The 15,411-nt window shown below is 44.6% G+C and overlaps 1 protein-coding gene across 2 annotated transcripts in view; it reads right to left on the bottom strand.

The window, feature by feature from the left end:
* The window catches only part of SKIC2 (SKI2 subunit of superkiller complex), a 220,173-nt gene that overhangs the window by 12,861 nt on the left and 191,901 nt on the right, over nucleotides 1-15,411 (bottom strand). For both annotated transcript variants that reach the window (XM_069237208.1, XM_069237209.1), the window contains 2 exons: nucleotides 15,161-15,379; nucleotides 11,443-11,583 (listed from right to left, as the gene is read on the bottom strand). In XM_069237208.1, coding sequence (XP_069093309.1) covers nucleotides 11,443-11,583; nucleotides 15,161-15,379 — 360 coding nt within the window. The remainder of the gene's footprint in view (nucleotides 1-11,442; nucleotides 11,584-15,160; nucleotides 15,380-15,411) is intronic.

The raw sequence follows: 15,411 nt of genomic DNA, 5'->3' as shown, positions 1-15,411 counted from the left end.
AGGTTGCAGCCTTACATATTTCGCTCATAGGAATGTTTCCTAGAAAGGCCATTGTAGCACCTTTCTTTCTGGTTGAGTGTGCCTTTGGTGTAATAGGCAATTCTCTTTTGGCTTTAAGATAGCATGTTTGAATACATCTGACTATCCATCTAGCAATGCCTTGTTTAGAGATTGGATTTCCTATGTGTGGTTTTTGAAAAGCTATGAACAGTTGTTTTGTTTTCCTGATTAGCTTTGTTCTGTCAATGTAGTACATTAGTGCTCTTTTGATGTCTAATGTATGTAGTGCCCTTTCAGCCACGGAATTTGGTTGTGGGAAGAACACTGGCAATTCTACTGTTTGATTTAAATGGAATGGTGAGATTACTTTTGGCAGAAATTTTGGATTTGTTCTTAGAACTATTTTATTTTTGTGTATTTGAATAAATGGTTCTTGTATGGTAAATGCCTGTATTTCACTTACTCTTCTGAGGGATGTGATTGCAATGAGAAATGCGACTTTCCAGGTTAGATATTGCATTTCACAGGAATGCATGGGTTCGAAAGGTGGACCCATGAGTCTTGTTAAGACGATGTTAAGGTTCCATGAAGGAACTGGTGGTGTTCTTGGTGGTATAATTCTTTTTAGCCCTTCCATGAATGCTTTAATAACTGGTATTCTAAATAGAGACGATGAATGAGTAGTTTGTAGGTAAGCAGATATTGCTGCGAGGTGTATTTTTATAGATGAAAAAGCGAGATTCGCTTTTTGCAAATGTAGTAAGTATCCTACTATGTCCTTTGTAGAGGCATGTAATGGTTGTATTTGATTGGTATGGCAGTAGTAAACAAATCTTTTCCACTTAGATGCATAGCAGTGTCTAGTGGAAGATTTTCTAGCTTGTTTTTTGACCTCCATGCATTCTTGTGTGAGGTCTAAGTGTCCGAATTCTAGGATTTCAGGAGCCAAATTGCCAGATTCAATGATGCTGGGTTTGGATGCCTGATCTGTTGTTTGTGTTGTGTTAACAGATCTGGTCTGTTGGGTAGTTTGACATGCGGTACTAGTGAAAGGTCTAGTAGAGTTGTATACCAAGGTTGTCTTGCCCATGTGGGTGCTATCAGTATGAGTTTGAGTTGGTTTTGACTCAACTTGTTTACTAGATATGGAAGGAGAGGGAGAGGGGGAAAAGCGTATGCAAATATCCCTGACCAACTCATCCATAGAGCATTGCCTTGTGATTCGCGGTGTGGGTACCTGGATGCGAAGTTTTGGCATTTTGAGTTTTCTTTTGTTGCGAACAAATCTATCTGGGGTGTTCCCCAAATTTGAAAGTACTTGTTCAGAACTTTGGGGTGAATTTCCCATTCGTGGACTTGTTGGTGGTCTCGCGAAAGGTTGTCTGCTAGTTGGTTTTGTATTCCTGGAATAAATTGTGCTATTAGGCGAATGTTGTTGTGAATCGCCCACTGCCGTATTTTTTGTGTTAGGAGGCACAATTGTGTTGAGTGTGTTCCTCCTTGTTTGTTTAAATCAGTGTTTTTCAACCTTTTTTGGGCAAAGGCACACTTGTTTCATGAAAAAAATCACGAGGCACACCACCATTAGAAAATGTTAAAAAATTTTACTCTGTGCCTATATTGACTATATATAAAGTAATTCTCTTGAATAGGAATCAAATAAACACAAAGAAAGTATTTTATAATTACTTTATTATGAAATAGTAAGTAAACAGAAATATGAAAAATTATAAAATACTTTATTCAGTGCGCAACCTGGGCCTGTTTGGCTGAACACAAAGCTGATATTCTGGCTGGAATCGAAGAAAGACACACACGTAGCTCTTCGTCAACGGCTCTCAGTCTCTCTCTGTATTTAGTTTTTATAGCAATCATGCTTGAAAAGCTCATCTCACACAGATATGTAGTGGAAAATGGGAGCAATGTCAAAATAGCTTTGTTTGCCAGAAGGGGGAACTCCTTGGCAGTATCCAACCAAAAACTGTCCAAAGGTAGATCAGCAAATCTTAGCTTGAAACCACGATTTTGTCTCAGTTCAGTTAGTTCCTCCTGCTCCTGTAAAGTCATGTCCTTTCCACCAACTGATACTGAGCTATAAGGGTCCCTAACCCAGTCAAGGCATTCAGTGGAGACTGAAGAGAAATAAAATGACAACTTCTCCTCGAGAGTTTTTAAATGTTTAACTATTATCTCACACAGTGCAGCAGTGTGAACACCTTGCCATTGCTTGGTGAGTGTGAACATTTCAAGATTGCCACTTTCCACGTGTTGATGCCAGAGTTGCACCTTTGAACGGAATCCATTTATTTTATCTGTACTTGTAAGCAGGTTTTCATTTCGGCCTTGCATTCGTGTGTTCAGTTCATTCAGATGATGAAATATATCTGCCAGGTATGCCAGCCTTGCACACCACTCATCACTTGCAAGCAGCTTTGCGTAATCTGACCTCTCATTTGTCAGAAACACTTTAAGTTCCTCCCGCAGCTCATACACACGAACCAAGACCTTGCCACGCGACAACCACCGGACCTCCGTATGAAACAGCAAGGTTTTATGCTTCGCTCCCATCTCCTCACACAAAGCTGCAAATATGCGAGTTTTCATGGGTCGTGACTTTACAAAGTTTACCATGCGCACAACATCATCCAACACATGAACTAGGTCTGCTGGTAAAGTCTTGGCTACGAGGGCCTCACGGTGTAAAAAACAATGCGTAACAATAACATCTGGATTTCTTTCCTTCACTCTGCTTACAAAGCCTTTGGTGCGCCCGACCATGGCTGCAGCTCCATCGGTGCAGACACTTGTGCAGTTTTCCCACTTAAGTCCTCCTTGTTCAAGGTATTCTGATGTGACCCGAAAAATTTCTTCTCCTGTAGTTTTTTCTGGCAATGCCTTGCAAAAAAAGAAGTTTTCTCTAATTGCATCACCATCAACAAAACGCACATTGGCCAAGAGTTGAGCATGTCCACTGATATCAGTAGACTCGTCAAGTTGCAATGCAAATTTCTCACTGATACGGATCTTTTCCAAAACCACACTTTCGATGTCTGCAGACATGTCATTAATACGTCTGGAAATTGTGTTGTCTGAGAGAGGGACTTTGGCTATTTCCTTAGCTGCTTCAGGTCCGAGCATCTCCTCTACAATAGCTTTGCAGGCGGGAAGTATTAATGTCTCTGCCACAGTGTGCGACTTTTTTGACTTGGCTATAAGTTCAGCAACTTGATAGCTAGCTTTAAGAGCTCTTTCATTTACCTTTGTGGTTTTTCTCATGAAAATTGCCTCTTTCTCCGTGTTTTGACGCAGGCGAACAAAATAGTCCGCATTCTTGTTTTGAAGCGAAGGGTGTTTCGTTTGGAGATGGCGTTTAAGTTTGCTTGGGACCATAGCACTGTTAGCTAGCTTTTCACCACACACCACGCACAGTGGAGTTGGTTTGTTTGCATCTCCGGTGAAAGTAAATCCAAATGAAATATAGCTTTCGCTATATTGCCTTGTGCCAGAGAATTTGCTTGAGCTAACCATCTTTGCTTTCTTTTGATCCCCACTCGTACTTGGGCTCTCATCTGGCTCCAAATTTTGTTCAGAGTCCAGTTCTTTCCTTTTCAAAAACTTGTCCATCACTGCAGTATCTCACTGTCACTCAGTACTTACTGCGCTTGTCTCCTCCAGATAGCCGCTGTCCGTCACACTCAGCACTCTTCTGCGTATGTCTCCATCCAGATCCATCAGTCAGCGCTCTTCTGCTCATGTTTCCTCCAAATCCAGATCTATTGGCGCTCTTCTGCTCATCGGCGATGTCTCCTCCTGTCCTCCTCCTGTTAGTGTAACAGTGACACCGGAGCTATTTATAGTCCTTAACATCAGTGGTGGGATTCAAAAATTTTAGTAACCAGTTCCGACTAGACCACAGATATGTGTAACCTTCCATCACCTGTAATACCATTTCTTTCACAATGCACAATACAAAGGTGTGACAGGCTTGGGCACAGAGACACTAAAATGGTTGCTGAAAGGAGAACTTCCCCAGACAGGAGCATCGGCACAGACCCAAGCAGAGCATCCCATACAGAAACAGACTAGTAGTCAATCAATCAATCAAAGAATTTGTAAAGTGCGCTAGTGGGAAAAGCCCCAAGGGTTCTTGCCTCAGACAAAACCAGCAAAATAATGGCCACGACATACGACTTCGGCTGTTCCTCCTTGGTAAATGCTACAATGTCTGACTTCGGTTGGGTACACATATTTCCCTAAAACTTCACACATGCTTCGAAACCAGATTTACATGGGGGAAGTTATAGTAACATTCAGGGAGGTCAACAACTGGGCAGTGATTACATGGAACATTGAAGCTATTCTTCAACATAATGATTTCTTAATCATCTTTAAAACAATACTGCCTCAACCACAAGCAGGACCAGCTGTACCATTAGTTGCAGGGCTTATGGCCCTGGGACAGTCAGAGATTAAAGGATATTACCCTTTGTGGCTCATGTCACTTACCACTGGTGTCACAGGATCACAGTACTGGTGCACTCCAAACTGGATAGCCAGAAAAATCAATCCCTGACCTCGTCGCGCTCTCCCTCTCCGCGTCTTTCGGCTCTGGCGCCTTTTCACCATTGCTGCCCCGGAATTCCTCAAGCGTTTCCCTGGAAACAGGGAAACGCGTCATCGACGCCCGGAGCGTTCCCATGGAGACATGGGAACGCGCAACTGACTTTCCTGGCGAGAAGCTGGTTGGCGCTGGCGCTGGCGTGGACGTGGTCGTAACGACCCGTTCACAATGTCCTACAGTCCGGCGCCCCCTCCCACGGCACACCAGGCAACCTCTCGCGGCACACTAGTGTGCCGCGGAACAGTGGTTGAAAAACACTGTGTTAGTGTAACAGTGACACCGGAGCTATTTATAGTCCTTAACATCAGTGGTGGGATTCAAAAATTTTAGTAACCAGTTCCGACTAGACCACAGATATGTGTAACCTTCCATCACCTGTAATACCATTTCTTTCACAATGCACAATACAAAGGTGTGACAGGCTTGGGCACAGAGACACTAAAATGGTTGCTGAAAGGAGAACTTCCCCAGACAGGAGCATCGGCACAGACCCAAGCAGAGCATCCCATACAGAAACAGACTAGTAGTCAATCAATCAATCAAAGAATTTGTAAAGTGCGCTAGTGGGAAAAGCCCCAAGGGTTCTTGCCTCAGACAAAACCAGCAAAATAATGGCCACGACATACGACTTCGGCTGTTCCTCCTTGGTAAATGCTACAATGTCTGACTTCGGTTGGGTACACATATTTCCCTAAAACTTCACACATGCTTCGAAACCAGATTTACATGGGGGAAGTTATAGTAACATTCAGGGAGGTCAACAACTGGGCAGTGATTACATGGAACATTGAAGCTATTCTTCAACATAATGATTTCTTAATCATCTTTAAAACAATACTGCCTCAACCACAAGCAGGACCAGCTGTACCATTAGTTGCAGGGCTTATGGCCCTGGGACAGTCAGAGATTAAAGGATATTACCCTTTGTGGCTCATGTCACTTACCACTGGTGTCACAGGATCACAGTACTGGTGCACTCCAAACTGGATAGCCAGAAAAATCAATCCCTGACCTCGTCGCGCTCTCCCTCTCCGCGTCTTTCGGCTCTGGCGCCTTTTCACCATCGCTGCCCCGGAATTCCTCAAGCGTTTCCCTGGAAACAGGGAAACGCGTCATCGACGCCCGGAGCGTTCCCATGGAGACATGGGAACGCGCAACTGACTTTCCTGGCGAGAAGCTGGTTGGCGCTGGCGCTGGCGTGGACGTGGTCGTAACGACCCGTTCACAATGTCCTACAGTCCGGCGCCCCCTCCCACGGCACACCAGGCAACCTCTCGCGGCACACTAGTGTGCCGCGGAACAGTGGTTGAAAAACAGTGGTTTAAATAATACATTGTTGTCATGTTGTCTGTTTTGACAAGAATGTATTTGTGTGTTATTATGGGTTGAAAGGCTTTTAACGCTAGAAATACTGCTAACAGTTCTAGGTAATTGATATGAAATTTTGTTTGGTGTATATCCCATTGTCCTTGAATGCTGTGGTGATTGAGGTGTGCTCCCCACCCTGTCATGGAAGCATCTGTTGTTATAACGTATTGAGGCACTGGGTCCTGAAATGTCCGCCCTTTGTTTAAATTTTTGCTGTTCCACCATAGAAGCGAGAGGTATGTTTGGCGGTCTACCAACACCAGATCTTGAAGTTGACCCTGTGCCTGTGACCATTGTGATGCTAGGCACTGTTGTAAGGGTCGCATGTGTAGTCTTGCGTTTGGGACAATGGCTATGCATGATGACATCATGCCTAGAAGTTTTAGCACAAATTTTGCTTGTATCTTTTGGTTTGGAAACATAGCACTTATTACCTTGTGGAATGCCTGCACTCTTTGTGGACTTGGAGTGGCAATTCCCTTTGATGTGTTGATGGTTGCTCCTAGATATTGTTGTGTCTGACACGGTTCTAGGTGTGATTTTGTATAGTTGATGGAAAACCCCAGTTTGTGAAGGGTTTGTATGACATATGTGGTGTCGTTTGCGCATTTTTTTACTGTGTTGGTCTTGATTAGCCAATCGTCTAGGTAAGGGAACACATGTATCTGTTGTCTCCTGATGTGTGCTGCTACTACTGCTAGACATTTTGTGAACACTCTTGGTGCAGTTGTTATTCCGAATGGCAACACTTTGAATTGGTAATGTATTCCTTTGAATACGAACCTTAGGTACTTTCTGTGAGAAGGGTGTATTGGTATATGAAAGTACGCATCCTTTAGGTCTAATGTGGTCATGTAATCTTGCTGTTTGAGCAGTGGAATGATGTCTTGTAGTGTGACCATGTGAAAATGGTCCGATATGATGTAGGTATTTAGTGTCCTGAGATCTAATATTGGTCTTAATGTTTTGTCTTTTTTTGGAATTAGAAAGTACAGGGAGTAAACTCCTGTGTTTTTTTGTTGTACTGGTACTAACTCTATTGCATCCTTTTGCAGTAGTGCTTGAACTTCTAGTCCTAAAAGTTCTAAATGTTGTGGTGACATTTTGCGTGTTTTGGGAGGGATGTTTGGTGGGAATTTGTGGAATTCTATGCAATAGCCATGTTGGATTATTGCTAATACCCAATTGTCTGTTGTAATCTGTTGCCAAGATTGGTAGAATTGGCTTAGTCTTCCCCCCACTGGTGTTGAGTGAAGGGGTTGCGTGACTTGAAAGTCACTGTTTAGGTGGAGGTGTTTTTGGAGTCTGGAATCTTCCCCTACTCCTTGGGAATTGACCCCCTCTATATCCCCTGAAACCTCCCCTTTGGAATGAACCCTGATATGGTGTGGTTCTTGTTTGTTGGCTGGTGGTGTCTGTGGGTTGGCCACGAAACCCCCCTCTAAATGGAGTTTTTCTAAAAGAGCCTCTGCTCTGCGGGGAGTAGAGTGCGCCCATGGCTTTGGCCGTGTCTGTGTCCTTTTTAAGTTTTTCAATGGCTGTGTCCACTTCAGGGCCAAAAAGTTGTTTTTCGTTGAAGGGCATATTAAGGACAGCCTGCTGGATTTCAGGTTTGAAGCCTGAAGTGCGGAGCCAAGCGTGTCTCCTTATGGTGACAGCAGTGTTGACTGTTCTCGCTGCAGTATCGGCTGCGTCCAGTGAAGAGCGGATTTGATTGTTTGAGATCGTTTGTCCCTCTTCAACTATTTGCTGCGCCCTTTTTTGGTATTCTTGGGGAAGATGGTCTACGAGAAGTTGCATCTCATCCCAGTGTGCGCGGTCATATCTGGCCAGCAGCGCTTGAGAATTTGCGATGCGCCACTGGTTGGCTGTCTGTGATGCTACTCTTTTTCCTGCCACATCAAATTTTCTGCTTTCTTTGTCCGGAGGTGGGGCGTCGCCAGATGTATGGGAATTTGCTCTTTTGCGAGCCGCCCCTACTACTACGGAGTCAGGTGGTAACTGCGAAGTAATAAACACTGGGTCTGTGGGTGGTGGTTTGTATTTTTTATCCACCCTTGGGGTGATGGCTCTTGATTTTACGGGCTCTTCAAAAATTTGTTTTGCGTGCCGTAACATCCCTGGTAGCATTGGGAGACATTGATATTGGCTATGTGTAGCCGAGAGGGTGTTAAATAAAAAATCATCCTCTATAGGATCGGAATGCAGTTGGACATTGTGGAATTCTGCAGCCCTAGCCACCAGTTGCGAGTATGAGGTACTGTCCTCTGGCGGTGACGGCTTTGTGGGGTATGAATCTGGATCATTGTCCGGCACTGGGGTGTCGTATAGGTCCCAAGCGTCTTGATCCTGATTATCTTGACTTATGGTAGTTTGCGCTGGTGAGTGCATTTGTGGCGGTGTTTGTGCCGGCGATGCCTGTTGTGGTGGAGAGGGCGGAGGCGTGACTTTTTTAACCACTTTGGCTTGTGGTTGTCCCGTCATCCTTGAGGAGACCGGTCCTTCTTTTCCTCATTATTGGGGGAAGGGTTGATATCTTCCCTGTGTCTTGCTGGATGTACAGTCTCTTTTGTGTGTAGTCTGATTCTACACTTTGGAGCTCTTGTCCAAATCTGTGCATCTGGCCACTTATTCCTTGTTCCTCTGTGTAGGATGAAGGTGTGGAAATTTTCGGCGCCGAGAGAGAATCTTTTTTCGGCTTCGGCACCAACAGAATTTTTGTTCCTTTCGGCATGGAGTCTCGGTGCCGATGTTTTTCGGTGCCGGTATCTTGTTTTTGTCTCTCGGAGCCGCTATCTCGGCTCCGAGGTTGCTCCATGGCGGTCCCTCGACCGGAGTCGGGTGTCTTCGCTATGGGCGTGCCCTTTTTCGGCGCCTTCGACGGGTCGCCTGTTTTATGGGTCGAGCCATGGCCTGTTGGCAGTGGCGTCCCCTGGGCTTTCGTTTTCTCGATGGTTTTACTTTTCGACGTCTTACTCACAGTTTGTTGCTGTTGTTCGACGTCGGAGTCTCCGGATTCTGAGTCCGGAACCGAGAATGTTTCCTCTTCGTCGTCGAAACGTTGTTTTGTCGGCGTGGACGCCATTTGTAGACGCCTGGCTCTTCGGTCCCGGAGTGTTTTTCTGGACCGGAAGGCTCGACAGGCCTCACAGGTATCCTCCTTGTGCTCGGGGGACAAGCACAAGTTACAGACCAAGTGCTGATCTGTATAAGGATACTTACTGTGACATTTTGGGCAGAAACGGAACGGGGTCCGTTCCATCGGCTTCGATGTCGCACGCGGTCGGGCCGACCAGGCCCCGATGGGGGAATCGAAGCTACCCCAAAGTCTTCCGATGATCGGTGTCGATGTACCTAACTATCCCGATACCGAACGGAACAATACCGACGCTTTCTTCCGAGATTCTGACTAACTTTCCGAACCGAAACACGGAGCGAAAAGGAATACGTCCGAACCCGACAGCGGAAAAAAACAATCTAAGATGGAGTCGACGCCCATGCGCAATGGAGCCGAAGAGGGAGGAGTCCTTCGGTCCCGTGACCAAAAAAGACTTCTTCGAAGAAAAACAACTTGTAATACTCCGAGCCCAACACCAGGCAGCGGACTGTGCCAAACATGTGTATCTGCAGCAACATATGCCATCGAACTAATGAGTTTTAAATATCAACATGCACATTATTGACTTTATATCATAGAAGAAAGTAGATGTGGAGTGAGAATAATAAATCTAAACTTCCCATGTATGCTTACCATAAGGTTCAAGCTGGTATTCTGAAGATGATATACCTGCAGGCCAACTGATAATTTGAAACACATTGCGGATACCCTTCACACTTGCTATTACTTTCTGTGCATGGCTTACTGTGTTCAAATGCACCTGCAAAACTGATTGTTAAATGCATTTGCCAGAGTTTCTCTATTGTAATTGCTCCTATTGTGTGGGTTAATGGCACCTGAGTGCATGGTCTAGCTGTCTGAAGGTACTGTAAACAGAACTAAAGCTTAGCATTAAGACAGTTTAGTCGGCAGAGTGCATACTGCAAGGCTGTGCGTACCCACATGTAGCAGATTCAATCCCCAGGACTCCGCTTTCAGCTTTGCAGAGTGGATTTTATCTATTGTTGAGTTCGTGTTTACTGTACCTGCCAAAAGGCCCTATTTTACAGATTCACTGTTTCAATATGGGGTTAAGGGACTTTGCTTAGCCTCGATTTAGATTATTCGTTGGTACGTAACATGCTTTTTCTTCTGGCCTCACATCCCCCATTGATGTATGGCAAAAATAACCCTGTGATAACCCTGCATTGGAAATAACCACTGGCAAAGTCAATAGGTCTGGCTTAGCAGTGAAAACACAAGCCAATTGTATAAGCTTTGTCATTACTTGTTTTAATTTACTGCATTTCGTGTGTCTGGTTCCGCTAGGATTATTTTTGTCGTACATTATATTTTCACCATAAATGATTGAGATAGTGGAGTTGAATTCTTTTTGTACGCATTTCTGCCTCAGCCTTCACACTGCCTTCCGTGATCAGTTCATGTTCAAACACCTCTCTCCCCAGTAACGAATGTTTTGCAATTAAGAGGCATAAATACAGATACAGAACACCTTTAGATTTCTATGTCAGGGTTTGCTTCGTTCAGGTGACTGTTTAAACCAGGCCTGCAGTGAACACCATCATAAAGCCAGGCAGAGGAACCACCACAAAGTAATATTATTGGATGGCTGTCCCAGGAGCTGAGAATAGCTGTGGCTGACATTTCAAAGTAGGAAATGCTGCATGGGGCCGACTTATTACTAATTCAATTTACGCTGTGTGTGGGCAGGTACACAATAGGATTGACACGCAAAGGAAATGACAACTGACCCAAAGCCTCAGTATGATGTTTAGATTTCATAAGATCCATTAGCACAGACTTAAAAAGATGCCTGTATTATATTTTTTTATCTTGAGTCCTAACATGCATTATGGGATCCCACTTTCCCTCACTTCTATGGCCGGCCCATTCAGTCATTACCAAAGGTTTTCAAATGGGAAGAGACTCTGGGGGTTATTCTAACTTTGGAGGAGTGTTAATCCGTCCCAAAAGTGACGGTAAAGTGACGGATATACCACCAGCCGTATTACGAGTTCCATAGGATATAATGGACTCGTAATACGGCTGGTGGTAAATCCGTCACTTTTCCGTCACTTTTGGGACGGATTAACACCTCCTCCAAAGTTAGAATAACCCCCTCTGTGTCACAGGAGAGTATCAAGCATCACTGCCTTCAGCTGTGTTCAAGAAGGTCATCTGCTTCCAGGTCAGTTCCTCCTCTGCAAGGGGCAACATAGTGATGGACTGATCCAAAATGGGATCATCGAGGACTGTTCTCGGCAACCCAGCTGGGGTCACCACTTGACAGTCCTCAGGTTGCACTGCACACCACCATCACCATGCATCAACTTACCAGTCCTCGGGCCCACTCGTAGACCACCTCCACCAGCCCAAACTTGTACTGCTCCACGAAGTCCTCCACCGACTCCCGCATGCCGCACTCGCGCTGCAGGATGGCCACACGCTCTGCCACACCACGTATGCGCTCAATGCCCTAGAAGAAAGGAGGGTCGAGAGAAAATTAAGACGCAGGCAATGGAAGTGGCAACTAAAGTGCAGGTATTGAGGTAAGGAAGATTTCTTTTATTCCCTGGTGAATTCATTGGTAATAGTGAACACTCAATTTTTTAAAAGAAAACAAAACAGAATAAGTGCACAAAAAAGAGGATAATGCAACAGGTGTGTTGAACTACCTAGCTCTGGTTTTCGAATTACAAGTTAGAGTAATGGATAATTCCAACGGATTACTGACTGCCGTGTTGCTTCATTTGACTTATTATCCTATGACAACAGGTTACAGCATGGCACATTTTTAAATATTTTATAGTTTGTGGATAGCAGGAGGATTTTTATCAAAAAGGCATCTAACACCTATTTCAGCTTCTGATGCTCATTTATAAAAAATCATATTGCAGGTTATAGGGGGAATCACCAGGTCTTAATGTACTTCATAAAAACCACAGATCTTCAGAAGGTGAACAACAGAGTTTGAGAGGTTCACTGCCTGGTTCGAGAATGCTTATTCTCCGAGCGCACTGTTTTTACCACTGGTATCATCAGAGAGGAGCTCTAATATACTTACAGCAGGGGAGTACTTTCCTGTAGTGCTGGTAGCGGAAGGTGATTAAATCCTGAGTTATACAATACAATGGGAAAGTACATTAAATTACTGATTTCAGTAAGATTATATTCTTAGTCTAATATTTACTGTTGGAGATAACTTTCTTAAAAAAACAATAACAAGATCTGTGATTCTTGCATTACAATTACCTTCTGTGCATGGCATTTCTCCAAATGTTTCGTCTTCATCCTTCCCATTTTGCAGCATTTGTTTTTGTTGGCTTTAGGGCTCTGTGCACTTTACCACTGCTAACCGGTGCTAATGGTCTCTTCTTAAAACATGGTAAAATTAATTGCCACACTTAATTTAATTTTAAGTCCCTAGTATATAGTTCTACGCATACTTAAGGCCTGTAAATGAAATGCTAGTAGTGTATCTAGCGCTCATTGTGCCACCCGCTAAAGTAGCTATTGAAAACATCTCTCAGGTCTGCCTTTGCAACCTGTAGTACAAATTTAAATAGTCAAATAAACCTTTTGCCAGGCCTAAACTGTCCTTCAGTCACCCCTAAAGTAGGCCCTAAGAGCTCAAAGGGCATGGTTCATGGTGTTAAAAAAGTATGACATGTGAGTTTATGTTTTACATGTCCTGGTAGTGAAAAACTCCTAAAATTGATTTTCACTACTGCAATACCTGTCTCACCCATTGTCTGACACTGGGATACCTTACTACATTTAATAAGTGCTAACTTTGGATTGGGAGCAGATAGAGAAATGTAATTTGAATTCCTCTTTATTGGTAAAGTCGTATTTTAAGTCGCAATTCTGAAACTGCTACTTTTCAAAAGTTGGCATTTTCGTGTCATAATCATTTGTGCCTTCTGTGCCACATGACTGTGAATGGTTTTGATGCTGGGGTCTGTGCACTCCTCCCAGACAGTGACACAAAGGGGACTAAGTGTGGGCAGGATGGGCCATCCTGTCATGATGACAGGGGCTGGAGGTTTGAGCTGTGCCTTGACCCACTTAGACTTCAAACTGGCTAGCCTCCAGCACGCACAAAGGAACTTGACACTAGCCTTTTGTCGCCCAAGACAGTGGAGCTTTGACATGGGAAGGGAAGAAGTTTCCAGAACCAGAAGTGGGGTAGGTCAGCATGTCCAGCCCATACACTAAGTTTGGCACCAGATATAAATATTGGACCCCCAGAACCACTCTTCAGTACACTACTGGACCTTTATAAGATTCAGAAAGAGAACTTCCCTGCTGCCAAAAGGATTGTCCTGCCGTCCTGCTACTGAAATGACTGCCTTTCTACCCTACTGTCAGAAGAAGGGGGAGAGCAAATGCTCCTTGAACCCAGGACCACCAGAGTGACTCGAAGAGCAAGTTGGCTAGACTCCTGTGTGAGCTACAGAGACTTAACAAGCTCCTGAGCCCTCCCGCCCCCCAGAGATGCCCCCAGGTCATGACCCTTGGTGTGGTATTGGAGTGGCCTTTTCCTACTAGAATCCAAAATCTGCGATCAAAAACTGCTCTGAGAACTGACAAGAGACCTTGACCTACCTGCCTGCTGATCCATTGAAGGTGCATTGCCGGTGGCATTGACTTTGCTGCAGCTCCTGCAGTGTTGTTCTCCGCAGCAACAAATCCTTTTCAGCATGACTTCCTGGCGGCGTTATCTGGCCTCGTGGAGCACGCTTCGGCTACAGCCTGCAGCCTCGTTCAGCTGGGTGAATCCAGGCTCTAGAGAAATATTTAAGTTCGGAGGTACAAATCTTCACCTATCTGTATGATCACCAGCACCCCATAGATGACCTCCTCCTTGGCCTGAAAATCCAGCTTTTCTCACACCATCATTGACGGCTTCACCGAAACTTCACCCAGCGGCTCCTCGTCATCGACAACCTCTTGGCTACAGCCTGTTGCCTTGTCCCACTGAGACTCTACCTTCTCCAGAATGCGTTCTTGAAACTTCTTCCAAGTCCGAAGTTAATTCAAGACCAAGCCCAATCCACCCCTTTTATTCGACCCTTGCTCCATCACAGTTGGCTTTAACTTTTGACTTCTTGGTTTATTGGCTGTTGGCATTCATTTGTTCTTTGATAATATGGGTACAGTAGGGGATTGCTGTATTGGATTTTATGTTACAAGTGATGAATATAATTGATTACTGCTTACAAATGGGATGTGTGTTCTTGGTTAACATTTTTTTCCAAAGTTGTACTATTCGTTTGAATTATTGGTTACAGTCATGGATGACTCTTCTTTATGACCAGTTACAATGGAAATTACTTTCTGGTATTAACTAGTTATAGTAGGGGGATACGTCACTGAATTTGTGATTACAATTGATGAATTTCGAAGATTACTGGTTGCCAAAGGGGATTCATTTCCTTGATTACATATTAATGTTGAGGATAATTTCTGGGAACACGGATTACAGTGGGACATTGCTTTTATAAATTGACCACAGAAGGACTTGTTCTACCCTTTCATGGCTCTGTAGAAAGCAAATCCTATCCACTGTGCCTCTGACTCTTCCCTTGCTTTATATTCTGAGGCAGCATGTGTAGTTCTCCACACTCCATCCAAGGAACTTTTGGGGGATAGAACTTCTGTGCCACACACTCTTCGCTAGGCTTGTGGAGGATATATCCTGCTCCCAGCGCCTCAGATCCCCACCCCCTAATTCCAACTCCATCCTCAGGTGAAGAACACAATCAATACTTTAAGCTTCACACACCCCGTCCATGAAGACTGGTATAAACAGACCCTAACCTTGGTAACTCAAGCTCTTTCTACCCTATCCAAGGGAAGTGACACACCTGCAGCATTTTTTCACCCTCGCCCAAGGGCTAGTGGAACACAGTGCCTAACTGAGGCTTTTTGCACCCCCATCAAGGGCCTTGTGGAGGATAGATTCCATCCTCCGAGCCTCCAGCTCCTTCTCGATCCTAAAACTTAAACCTTGTAAAGGACCCAACCTAGGCTCACACTTTACAACTCACCTTCTTAAGGACCTCATTAATTTCTGCCTCCACATGGGTCTTCTGCTGAAAGACCATACAGGAGAGCAGGGCCACGATCTCTTCAGGGCGTAGCTCAGACAGCACGTTCTCAAACACCATCTCGGTCACGAGGAGCTCATGGCTACTGATCTCGCAAGCTACACGGCCCTTAAGCTGCACTGCGCCACCCTGGTCAATGTAGTTGAGGGCTTTAAGGACCTAAGTGGGACAAGCGATTAGAAGGAAAATGA

This window comes from Pleurodeles waltl, chromosome 6 (genome assembly GCF_031143425.1).
Source record: "Pleurodeles waltl isolate 20211129_DDA chromosome 6, aPleWal1.hap1.20221129, whole genome shotgun sequence".
Taxonomy (NCBI): Eukaryota; Metazoa; Chordata; class Amphibia; order Caudata; family Salamandridae; genus Pleurodeles; species Pleurodeles waltl.
Note: the sequence above shows the minus strand (reverse complement) of the source record. Positions and strands in the feature narration are given on the sequence as shown.